The 12,147-nt window shown below is 39.8% G+C and overlaps 1 protein-coding gene and 1 pseudogene across 1 annotated transcript; one reads left to right on the top strand and one right to left on the bottom strand.

The window, feature by feature from the left end:
- Positions 1 to 1,488: 1,488 nt before the first annotated feature.
- On the top strand, positions 1,489 to 2,488 carry LOC132253439 (arginyl-tRNA--protein transferase 1-like; annotated as a pseudogene).
- Positions 2,489 to 3,772: 1,284 nt separating this feature from the next.
- LOC104878862 (L-type lectin-domain containing receptor kinase IX.1-like) lies at positions 3,773 to 4,504 on the bottom strand. Its single transcript, XM_010649750.1, has one exon. The coding sequence runs from the start codon at positions 4,502 to 4,504 to the stop codon at positions 3,773 to 3,775; it is 732 nt and encodes a 243-aa protein (XP_010648052.1).
- Positions 4,505 to 12,147: the final 7,643 nt, after the last annotated feature.

The raw sequence follows: 12,147 nt of genomic DNA, 5'->3' as shown, positions 1-12,147 counted from the left end.
GCACTCGAAGGTGGTCGGAGTGATAGTGGTGGCCGTTGAAAGGGTCGACTACGTTGAGAAGCCATAGCCACTGGCGAAGAGGAAGTTAGAGATGAAGCTTCGGTGAACAAGAGCCGACAAAATTTTCCTCCTCTTTTCCCTGCTCTTTTTCTCTTATATTTTCCACGTTATTTTTTAAGGAAAATATTACAATATTTTCTTTAATATTTTCCTTCGTATTTTTTTTCCATTGTATTTTTCATGTCATCCAAACTAAAAAAAATCATTTTCCTTTGTATTTTTTTTCCTTTCCTTAGCATTTTTCGGGAACCAAACATAGCCTAAAGGATCTTTTATCCAGAAAGATTGGAAAGGTCATTGTTCAAAAACAGGCAATGCATCTCCAAACGTGTTGGGAAGGTCTCTTGCTGTAAATGATCAGAACTCAGTCTATGACATGCTAATTCATTCAGACTTTGTAAACGGATGGGATCCACTTCAGTTGAAAGACCGACATGATAAGATAGGTAATGTCAATGGGTTAGGCACAAGACAGAGAGCTAAGAGAGAGAACTCGTTGAGCTCTATTGATTGGAAGCCTCTAAAATGGACTCGGTCTATAAGCTTGCCTTCACGGGGTTCTATTTTCTGCACCAGTAATGGGGAGTCTACACGTTCTCTCAACTCAAACTTGGTTGACAAGAGCCCAAGAGTTATGGGTTTCTCAGATTGTGTATCTCTGGCAACTCCCTCTTCTGTTGCTTGTTGTTTTTCACCAATCTGATGATCCAAGTTCAGTGGATTCTAATCTACTGCATGTGTGAAGGTACTGATCGCTTCCAGTTTACCAAGTGATTCCCATATCCCAAACAGCTCAATGGTTGAGGCTTCATTGACATTAATATACCCGTGGCCACCTTTACATGTTCATTAACCCCTCATCTCACTCAAACTGATCCATTCTCTTCCTCGTTTTCCATACCCAACGTCATAGTTTCGGGGTTGGTTCGTGCTGTGGGTTGTTCGGATTTTCTGGAAGCGGTAATGATGAATATGGAAGACTTACGTGAGTGGCTTTTGAACCAATGCAAATCTCTGATGATTGTCATTGTGTTCTTAGCCGATGTGACTGAGGATACCCTGGGTCAGTTTGCTTGAACCTGCTACAAGCAATAGTGTAACTCCACTGAGAGTGAGCTAGCTTCGCATAGGTATGATATCATGTATTCAAGAAGAGGTTGAAGCAATCCAGTTAGACGGCCATTTGACTCTTCGCGTCATACGTAAAGTTGGCAAGGCTTTGCTGCTGCTTCTCCCATTGGAAGTATTTTATGCTTCAAACGTCTTCATGGGTACGTTTATGTTTGTGGTCAATGGAGATGTTCACAATGAGTAGGTTGTCCTTGCTCCTGTTGGAGCTTCTGAAGCTGGGGACATGCTACACATAGCCATGGCTTTACCTACTTGTGCACTCCATCAGAATCTTCAGAATGTTAAAGACCTGCAAACATGCAGAAAACCAGCATTGAGGATTTTAATTTCCCGAAGTTCAGTGATGGATTTTCTTTAGATGGATTTCATGGGGATATGGATGATTCTTCTACACGCAAAGATTCATTTGGTCATATTTCAGAGCTCGAAAATGCAGATATACTAGTAGGAGCATCGTATTGTGTTATGCTGGCAAATATAGATGGGTTGAGCATGAAGTCGCTGCTTACCCAACAAACTAGAAATCTTTCCCTGGTCAGTGCAGGTCTTGTAGCGGAACTTGTGGAAAGAAATTCAGACATAGATAGGGAGCCTATGATGGATATTGATGGCCGACCAGTTTCTGTTGATGTCATAGACATCCTCCCTAGATGTTTGTCAAGTAAATATTTATTCTGGGACCCAGACCTTGCTCTTCTATCACTAGGAAAGTACTCAGCCCTGCAAGAAATAGGTTGGATAAAAGAGAATCAAGCTCATTGTCCAAGCCTTCAATACTATTATCTTGGCTATTACATTCATTCTTGCAGTAAGATGAGATATAAAGCAGCATATCGCCCATCTGAGCTTCTCTGTCCTCTTCGTTACCAATGGGTTCCATTTGAATATTGCCAGGCCTTTACTTGATAGGCAGAGGCCATACGTTGTCTTGTCAGCTTTTGCTGTCTTACAAAATGGAGAGTCCACATCACATGTTCCTGAAAATCTCATGGAAACGCAACATGATGGCCTTAATGAAGAAGACGCAAATGACATTGATGATGAAGAAATGGACGATGATTTTGTAAATTTTGATGATGAATCAGATTCAGAAGTCAATGGTCCAACATCAGTTGAAATAGAAGATGATGATGTTAGTAATGTTCTGATCGGATTGAAACGATCCTGTATGAGGTTCCAAGATATGCAACATGCTTTTGGTCTCAGGGAACGTGTTTGGTTGGAAACACAGTTGCGCAGATACATGAGGGCTGTGGGTGCTGAGGTCGCTGGTCGAATGGTTTATTCCCTGGGGTGACTGATTCTGTTTCTCAGAAGTCAGATGAATATTCCAGAGAGATTTAAATTGCTGTCCAAATCATCGGGTGATCAAATTGGAGCTGAAAGGAAACACTGCATGGCGGTAGAGTTTGAACCATCAAAAGGATATACTGGTGATGCATGGTATGTGGAGGGGAACCTATGCATGGCCACCCTTGGCCACGTGCCACCTTCTATTTCTTCCTTTTGGTTTTGAAAATAACTTTCTAAATCCCTTTCTTTAAATAATTTTCCAGATTCTAACTTTTTTTTGAAATAATCTCAACTCCAAATTTTTCATCCTTAGAGTTTTTAGGTACCAAAAATCTTATTTTCAATAAAACTTTGCCGCCATTTTCTTTTCTGGCAGACAATACTCACATCTCCTCTATTTTTAAAATGATTTTAAATAAGTATGAATTAAATTCTGTAATTCCGAGTGATGAAATTTATGGAATTAATTCATACAAAAATAAATGGGCTTTGGTGGGGCCCTACATCTAAGAAACTTTATTTAAAAAATGAATCTGAATGGAATGTGATATTTGATGATTTCTTACTATTTTTAGTGGCATGTGTGACATATCTTATGATTGTTATTGTGTACTAACCCCCTCTCTTGATAGCGCATGATGGTTCGTTGCTCAGGTACTCACTCATTCTCACTCTGGTTATTCTATATGCATGTTCTGATTCCCATGTGTGCATGATCGCTCTGAGTATTCATTGATTTCCTCACCATTATCATATTCAGCTTCATTTTATTAGTAGAGACTCATTTTTAGGGACTTAGAGATGTGCTACGGTCTTTATCATACCTTCCCGATAAATAACCTGACCCCCGAGCCCATTTTTGGTTTTCACAGACTACATTTTCCAAATAAGGAGTCACATTTAGAGTTTTCTTTCTTATTTTTTTTACCCTTTTAAAAATAAATAAATAAATAAGTGACGACTCCAAGTCATTTTCTAATAAATAAAATCATTTTTGAAATAAAATTGAGTTTATCATCAAGTGGAAAACGCATGAGCCGAAATACAGGGTCCACATTTAGAAAAAAGTTTTAATTTATATTTACAAAGGAATTATTTCCAATTACTAAATAATGACTATTATTAATATTAACTGAAGAAAGAATTGATCGACCAGGACACCATATATATGAAATCGGAGTTTACTATGATCCAAGGACAAATAATATGAATCTCATGAACAACAATGAAATGAAACAAATTCAAATGAAATAACACACCCTGAATCATAGGGCTATTTCCGACCGAATTAGCGTGTGTGCAATAGGGATGTGGATTGAGACAAGGTTGAAGAAGATTCTGAGACCTTTGATGAGTCCGTGGTGCCATTAGAGGAGTTGGAAAACTGGGTGTGGTTTCTCTCAGAAAGGCTAGTGCTATAGGATGTCTGCAACGCCGGAGGAGCGTAATACATTGGCACAGGCATTTTTATAGGAAGAAGAGGCAATAAAGCTTCAGAATTAAGGACACTCATTACTTCCCTCATTGAAGGACGAGCATTGCAATCCGGGTGAGCACACCAAAGACCAACAATCATCAATCGTTCCATTTGTTGATCATCATAATCTGCAGACAGTCTTGGATCAGCTGCTTCAAGAAGTTTTCCTACGCCATAGAGGTCCCAAACCCACTCCACCAATCTGATCTGATTTTCTTCGGCCTTTGTTTCCACGGCTCTTCTTCCACAGCAAATTTCCAATGCAACAATTCCAAAACTGTACACGTCAGATTCCTTACTAGCCTTGCCTGTCATGAAACATTCAGGAGCTATGTAGCCCATGGTCCCTGCTAAAACAGTGGTTTGTGACCCTTTACCATGATCAACAAGCCTGGCTAGCCCAAAATCTCCAAGCTTAGCATTAAAATCTGAGTCTAGCATCACATTACTGGACTTGATGTCCCTGTGTACCACACACTGCTCCCATTCTTCATGTAGGTACAGAAGCGAAGAGGCCAAGCCTAGAGCAATTCTATACCTCATAGCCCATGTTAACAAGGTTTTTTCTTCAAAAAGACAGGTGCTCAAGCTTCCATTTGGCAACAACTCGTAAACCAATAGGAGCTCTCCTTTTTTATGGCACTGATTACTACTCAAAAAGTGCTATTTTGTAGCTTATAATTAACTCTTTTAAACACTTTTGAGTAGTAGTTATTGCCTTTTAACCCAATTAACATGTTAAGGACCCTTGCAATCATTTCTAATCAAATTGTGTAAGTTTTGGTGTTTTTGTTAGTAATTTGATCACCAAAACAATCCAAGAATGAGGGAGAATTGTATATAGTTCATGGCAAAGCAATGAAGAGCTCAAATTCATGAAGAACCAAGCTTTGGAGCTCCATATCCCTTTGCCAAAGTCGTTCAAAGTATGCAAGGAGAGAAGAAAGGAGAAAGGAAAAACAGAGTGAAGAAAATAGAGGACAAGCAGCTGCAGTCTTCTTGCGCACTTTTGGAGCACTTCCCGAAGTCCATTTTCTACATTCTATATACCATTTCAAAGCTCAGGAAGTCAAGAATCCAATGCTTCAAACGGTGCACGATTCGGAGTTGAAACGAAGGAGTTACAGCCATTTCAAGCAGATCACTCCAAAGTGTTGCGAAATCAGCCTTTTGTTGCGAGAATTTCGCAGCCTTTTTGTACAGTGCTATGGAATTCCTCCTGAAGCTACCCGATACATGCCGCAAGCTGGAACGCTGAGAACCTCAAGGTGGAAGCCAATTTCGCAGCCCTACGAGTTTAACTTGTTGTTGCGAAAATATTTCGCAGCCCTCTTGAGTGTCTGCGAAATCTCGCAGACACCATTTTTACCTGCGAAATGTGCCTGAAGCTTCCCGATATTTTTGCACCGACTCTTTTGGATATTTTTCTTCAGATATTTTTGTATGAATTTCCATTCTTCTCCTTGTAAGCCACCAACCACAAGATTTCTTAGCTAGGAAGGTTGGAAAAACTCCTCTATATATATTCCCTTGCATCCACTGTAAAAGAGGGAGGAGGACCATATATGTAATCCGTAATATTGATCATATATAGAATATACAGAGCCTTGCTCTGTTTTTCCTTCTCTTTCATTTTTCATTTCATTTTCATTTTCTAGCCAACCAAACTCTGAGGATTTTTCCTCAGAGGATGAGAGGCTAAGCTTTTTGTCTCTTGGAGTAAGGAAAGCCAGGTAAGTTTCCACATGTATAATTTGGAAGTTTTGTTGTTTTAGTTTTTAATGAAGAGAAAGTGTAACCCGTTAATGGTTTTTATCTTTTTAGTTAACTTAAAACGCCTTTAAATCACCTGGGCCAACACTTGGTAAGGCAAGTGATTTCCAACCATGGAAATGCACTAGTTTACCCCTTGCGAGCCTTTGGGAGGTGACTTGAAGGTAGGATTTTCTAGAATAGCCAACACTTGGTAAGCTTTTGGACTCCAAGGAGACATCCATTAGTTATCTCTTGCGAGCTTTTGACGGGAAGTCCAAGGTTAAAGATCACCTTGAATGGTAAGTGCTCGTGAGAGGCATGAACCATTGCAAGTTGCATCAGTGAGAGGGATTTAGTGTTTGAACCCATTAATGGGAAGCATCTGTACAGCACCGGTTGGAGAAGGAACTATATGTTAATTCTCTAATGCGAGGAAAATAAACAAGTGACCGGAACTCCCTTTTTGTATGAGGAATCTGAGCCTAGTGATCTGAACTCCAAGAAACATCTTTTCTTTGTAAGTAAAATCAGTTACTATTTTTTATTAGTTTAAAACCAAACATCTTTATGTTTTCTTTTAAAGCTAACCTTGAAATGAAAAGGCACCAATTCATCTTTGAATTGATATCATTTGTGAAGTGAAAACCCATCCCAGTGAACGATCCTAGAGCCACTATACTATAGTAGCTTTTTCTTTGCTACCCTAGTATATAGTGTTATAGGTTATAAATTTTGTTGATCACTCCCTCAATCAAGGAGCACCAGCTGGACACGAATCAGCTGAGACACCAATTGGGCACGAATCAAATGGCGCCGTTGCCGGGGATCGAACCTCGAATCAAATGGTGCCATTGCCAATGCCGCTGCTAGGGACGAATCAAATGGCGCCGTTGCCGGGGATGGTGCCACTTTACAGTGATAACACCTTTCTAGAGTACTTGTGATCTTCATCACAAGTTTGGTGACTTTTCTTTTCCTTTTACTAACTCTTTTTATTTCTTTATTGTTCATGTTTTAGTATATCTTTTATTTAGTTTTTAGTTTACCTTAATCTTCTTTCTTTGAATTGTTTTTCTTTTGTTTTCTTTTGTGTTCTCTGTTTTTAATTCACAAATTGCTAGTTGTGCATGCCATATTGAATACGAGATAGCAGAGGAAGCCATGAACTTCATGAGTTATGTGGCTAAAGTTTCAAGAGGATGGGATGAACCAAATGCTAGAGATAAGGGAAGAATGACGTCTCAACTTAAAGCTAAGGGTGAGATGTATATTTTGAATGATGGCATAGACATGAAGGCAGAGATTGCAGCTATGGAAAGGAGATTGGATGAGCTAGAAATGAACCAGATGCAACCAGTGCAAGCCATTTCTCAGACACCATTGCAAGCTATGCCTTGTGCCATTTGTCTATCATTTGAGCACTTGGTGGATGAGTGTCCTACCATTCCAGCCAAGAGGGAAATGTTTGGTGATTGCAACACCTACAATTCCAATTGGAGGGACCATCCAAATTTCTCTTGGAAACCACAGCCACCTCAGTATCAGCAACCTGCTCAAGCACCACAGCAAGCCTCAATCCTTGAACAAGCTATGGTGAATCTTTGCAAGGTCGTGGGAGATTTTGTGGGAAAGCAAGAAGCCACCAATGCTCGAGTGGATCAAAGAATGGACAGAGTGGATCAAAGAATTGATAGAATGGAGAGTACTTTGAATAAAAGGATGGATGAAATGCAAAATGATCTATCTCAGAAGTTAGATATTCTCCAAGATTCAATCTCAAGGCTTTCCAACCTCAACACAATGCAAGAGAAAGAAAACTCTCCTTCTCAACCTTATCAAAATTCCATGAGTATCCATGAAATGGAGGCTGAGGAGGGAGAACCTTCACAAAAGAAGGAAATTGAAGAAGTGATCACTCTGAGGAGTGGTAAAGAGGTTGATCTACCCACATGCAAGCTAGAGCATAAGGTAGATAGTGAAACAGAGAAAGAAAAGAGGGAGGAAATCAAAGGAAAGAAAAAGGGGAAAAGCATAGAGAAAGATGACTATGATGTTAATGTACAAAGAGAACCACTGAGGATAGTCATCAAGGAAGAATTGATGAAGAAACACATGCCTCCACCTTTTCTCCAAGCTTTGTATGGGAAAATCATACAAACCAAGTCTCAATTGAAGGATGCAAACTTCATATGGGATCCGGGCAAGCTAAATCAGGAGCAAATTTTTTGATGGACTTAGTCTTTTTAAAGACTAGCTAGTCCATATCTTTTTGTTTTGTTAATTTCTTGTTTTAATTTTGATTTCAATGTTTTAATTTGGATTTCAATGCTTTAATTTTGATTTCAATGCTTTAATTCTAATTTATTTTGATGTAATATAGGTTTTTGGATGATCAAAATCAAGAGGAATTGCAAAGAAATTGAAGAAAAAAAATCGGAGCAAAATCGGAGCAAAATCAGAGTCAAACGGACCGAAAACAGGGGAGAAACAGGGGAAAAACAGGGGTCTGCGAGATTTCGCAGCCTCTGCGAAATCGAAATTTTGTTGCGAAACCAGTTCGCAACCCAATTGCCCTCTCTGCGAAAATTTTCGCAGCTGCGAAACCACTTTTGGCACACGAGTGCCACTTCGCAGCACAGGAGCATCTGTTTCGCAGCTGCGAAACGCATTGCGAAGTGAAAAAGGCTGATTTCGCAACAAAAGTCCCATTCCGCAGAGGATTTCGCGGCTGCGAAAGCACTTTTGGCACACGAGTGCCATTTCGCAGCACAGTGACCCTCATTTCGCAGCTGCGAAACGGCTGCGAAGCTCCAAAGCGTGAAAATTCTCAATTTCGCAGTCAAAGCTCCATTTGGCAGGGTATTTCGCAGCTGCGAAAGTGAATTTGGCACACGAGTGCCACTTCGCAGTACAGTAGCATCCATTTGGCAGCTGCGAAACGCATTGCGAAGTGGTAAAGCTTGATTTCGCACCAAAAGTCCCATTCCGCAGGGTATTTCGCAATTGCGAAGCCGGTTTTGGCACACGAGTGCCATTTCGCAGCACAGTGACTCTCATTTCGCAGCTGCGAAATGGCTGCGAAATCCCAAAACATGAAAAATCCCAATTTCACAGCCGCACCCCATTTCGGCAATTGTTGGACACATCTCGATCACTTTCCGAAGTTCAAATTATGCATGCAATATCTCGTTGGAAAGCTTGGGAAGTCACGAGTCCACAGCTTCAAACGGTGCTAGATTTGGATTTGAAACGGAAAAGTTATGGCTGTTTGAAGATGACTGTGCAAACCATGAGCGGAAATGCCGCACCTCAATTTTGCTACTGTTGGACACGTTTTTGAAGCACTTTTTGGAGCTCAAATTATGCATACGATATCTTGTTTGAAAGCTTGGGAAGTCAGGAGTCCAGCGCTTCAAACGGTATGTGATTTGGAGGTGAAATGAAGAAGTTATAGTTATTTGAAGACAAGCACGCAAAGCTGAGCGAGAATTTCGCAACCGAGACACCATTTGGAAGGGTATTTCGCAGCTGCGAAACCACTTTTGGCACACGAGTGCCATTTTGCAGCACAGTTCTCCTCATTTTTGAAGCTGCGATACACCTGCGAAATCACTTTTAAGTTACGAAATGGGCTGCGAGAATTCCCCTCCTCTACGAAATCCACCTCCTGCTGCGAAAATGCTCCAAGCTTCAGAAATGGGCTGCGAAATTGCCCATTGCCTGTGAAATGATCTCCAAACTTTGAAATGGCTGCGAAATCACCTCCAAGCTTAGAAATGGCCATCAAATTGCAAAATTGACTTGCGAAATGGAGGAAGGTTTGCAAAAACACTTTGCAAAGCCAAGGGAAGTTGCTAAAATGCCAATAGAGCCTCACAATCATGCATCTGAAGAGGAGAGCCCTGCACACCCTGGGATCACACACACTAAGCCTCTCATTCCATTTCTTACCTCCTTAAACCATCAAATCCCATAGCTACCAGCTGAGAGCTCCAGTTGATGAGACTATGCCATCTAAGGAGACTACCAGAACAGAGGCCAAAGTCCTGATCCAACCCACTCAAGAGGCCACCACAGATGCATCAGCTCAACAGGACCTTACCATTACTTGATCATCTCTTTACTTTTTGTCTCTACTTATTATATTCCATATTTTGATGTCTTATATTCTGGGATTGGATGTATTACTGATAATACATCATACATAGACATCATATTTGTTTAAACTTGGCATTTTTCTATTTCCTCTACTCACTAACTCTTATGTTTTCTTTGAAACATGTGGTTTCTCCTATACGACTCAAACTCCATGTCACTCATGAGGTACCACTTCCTCCCTATTTTTTAATCGCTTTTGTCACATTGAGGACAATGTTTAGCTCGGTTGGGGGGAGAGTTGAGGAAGTAAGTATTGTTAATAATGCTAAGTTATTTTGGTAATTTAGTTGCTTTTTGTGTAAATTTTAAAATTTTTGCTTTAAACTCCATGGATATTAAGGATTAACTCTCAAAATTAAATGAGAGAAGTCGAGTTTCAACTTGATTACAAGAGTCTTAGAGTTTGTATTATGCTCTTTTAAAAGTTGATGAATTGTTGAAACTCCATTGCATGCAAACTTATCTCTTCCACCTTAAGCTATTCGCACACACATACATTAGATTCCGGTTATAAGATGTGAAACTATCTCACCCTCTAAGCTTGAGAAATCATAATTTGACACCTTTAACCTCTCTTTAATAGTGTTGGGACACCTCATAAAGACCAATGAGTCTTTGTAGAAAAAAAAAAAGAAAATAAAAGAAAATAAAAAAGAAAATAAAAAAAGAATAAACTTCTTTACTTGCCTTGAAACCTGAGCATGGTCCGAAGGGGTGGCGAAAGCCTTTAAAGCCTGGTGCCCTAAGCCTTTATTGGTTGGGAGTCACCGATCCTCTGCTTGTTACATGGGTGAATTGGTTAAGTTTAGTAAGTGAAAAGAATTGTGAATAAGAGGTGCGTTCCTAGCCTATCAAGAGATGGTTAATTTTGCTAAGCTTAAAGAAAGACTTAGGTTGGGGGGAGATGATAGTTATCCATACTATACTCGGAAGCTAATCACATTAACACTTAGCTTTTAGTGGAAGAATTTGATTTGGATCTTTTGAGAGTGGAAATTCTTTTGATGCTTAAACTTGCATAATATCCATTCTTTGTACTCTAAGATCAAGTGAATGCTTTGACAACTCTTATTATAGGTTGAGTTTCACATCTTTATTGATCCATGGATGTCCATCATGCCACTCATATCATTTTTTGGAGTGATTTGCATGATCCCTTTTATGTATATTATTATAGTTACTTAGTTTTTCTCTCCTTCATTGCTAAGGGACTAGCAATATGTCGGTTGGGGGGAGTGATTACTACTCAAAAAGTGCTATTTTGTAGCTTATAATTAACTCTTTTAAACACTTTTGAGTAGTAGTTATTGCCTTTTAACCCAATTAACATGTTAAGGACCCTTGCAATCATTTCTAATCAAATTGTGTAAGTTTTGGTGTTTTTGTTAGTAATTTGATCACCAAAACAATCCAAGAATGAGGGAGAATTGTATATAGTTCATGGCAAAGCAATGAAGAGCTCAAATTCATGAAGAACCAAGCTTTGGAGCTCCATATCCCTTTGCCAAAGTCGTTCAAAGTATGCAAGGAGAGAAGAAAGGAGAAAGGAAAAACAGAGTGAAGAAAATAGAGGACAAGCAGCTGCAGTCTTCTTGCGCACTTTTGGAGCACTTCCCGAAGTCCATTTTCTACATTCTATATACCATTTCAAAGCTCAGGAAGTCAAGAATCCAATGCTTCAAACGGTGCACGATTCGGAGTTGAAACGAAGGAGTTACAGCCATTTCAAGCAGATCACTCCAAAGTGTTGCGAAATCAGCCTTTTGTTGCGAGAATTTCGCAGCCTTTTTGTACAGTGCTATGGAATTCCTCCTGAAGCTACCCGATACATGCCGCAAGCTGGAACGCTGAGAACCTCAAGGTGGAAGCCAATTTCGCAGCCCTACGAGTTTAACTTGTTGTTGCGAAAATATTTCGCAGCCCTCTTGAGTGTCTGCGAAATCTCGCAGACACCATTTTTACCTGCGAAATGTGCCTGAAGCTTCCCGATATTTTTGCACCGACTCTTTTGGATATTTTTCTTCAGATATTTTTGTATGAATTTCCATTCTTCTCCTTGTAAGCCACCAACCACAAGATTTCTTAGCTAGGAAGGTTGGAAAAACTCCTCTATATATATTCCCTTGCATCCACTGTAAAAGAGGGAGGAGGACCATATATGTAATCCGTAATATTGATCATATATAGAATATACAGAGCCTTGCTCTGTTTTTCCTTCTCTTTCATTTTTCATTTCATTTTCATTTTCTAGCCAACCAAACTCTGAGGATTTT

This window comes from Vitis vinifera, chromosome 3 (assembly GCF_030704535.1).
Source record: "Vitis vinifera cultivar Pinot Noir 40024 chromosome 3, ASM3070453v1".
Lineage (NCBI taxonomy): Eukaryota > Viridiplantae > Streptophyta > Magnoliopsida > Vitales > Vitaceae > Vitis > Vitis vinifera.
This window is presented reverse-complemented; position numbering and strand designations above follow the sequence as displayed.

Excerpts from the sequence above, each read along its gene's own strand:
- LOC104878862 (XM_010649750.1), bottom strand. The coding sequence starts at position 4,504 with ATGAGGTATAGAATTGCTCTAGGCTTGGCCTCTTCGCTTCTGTACCTA.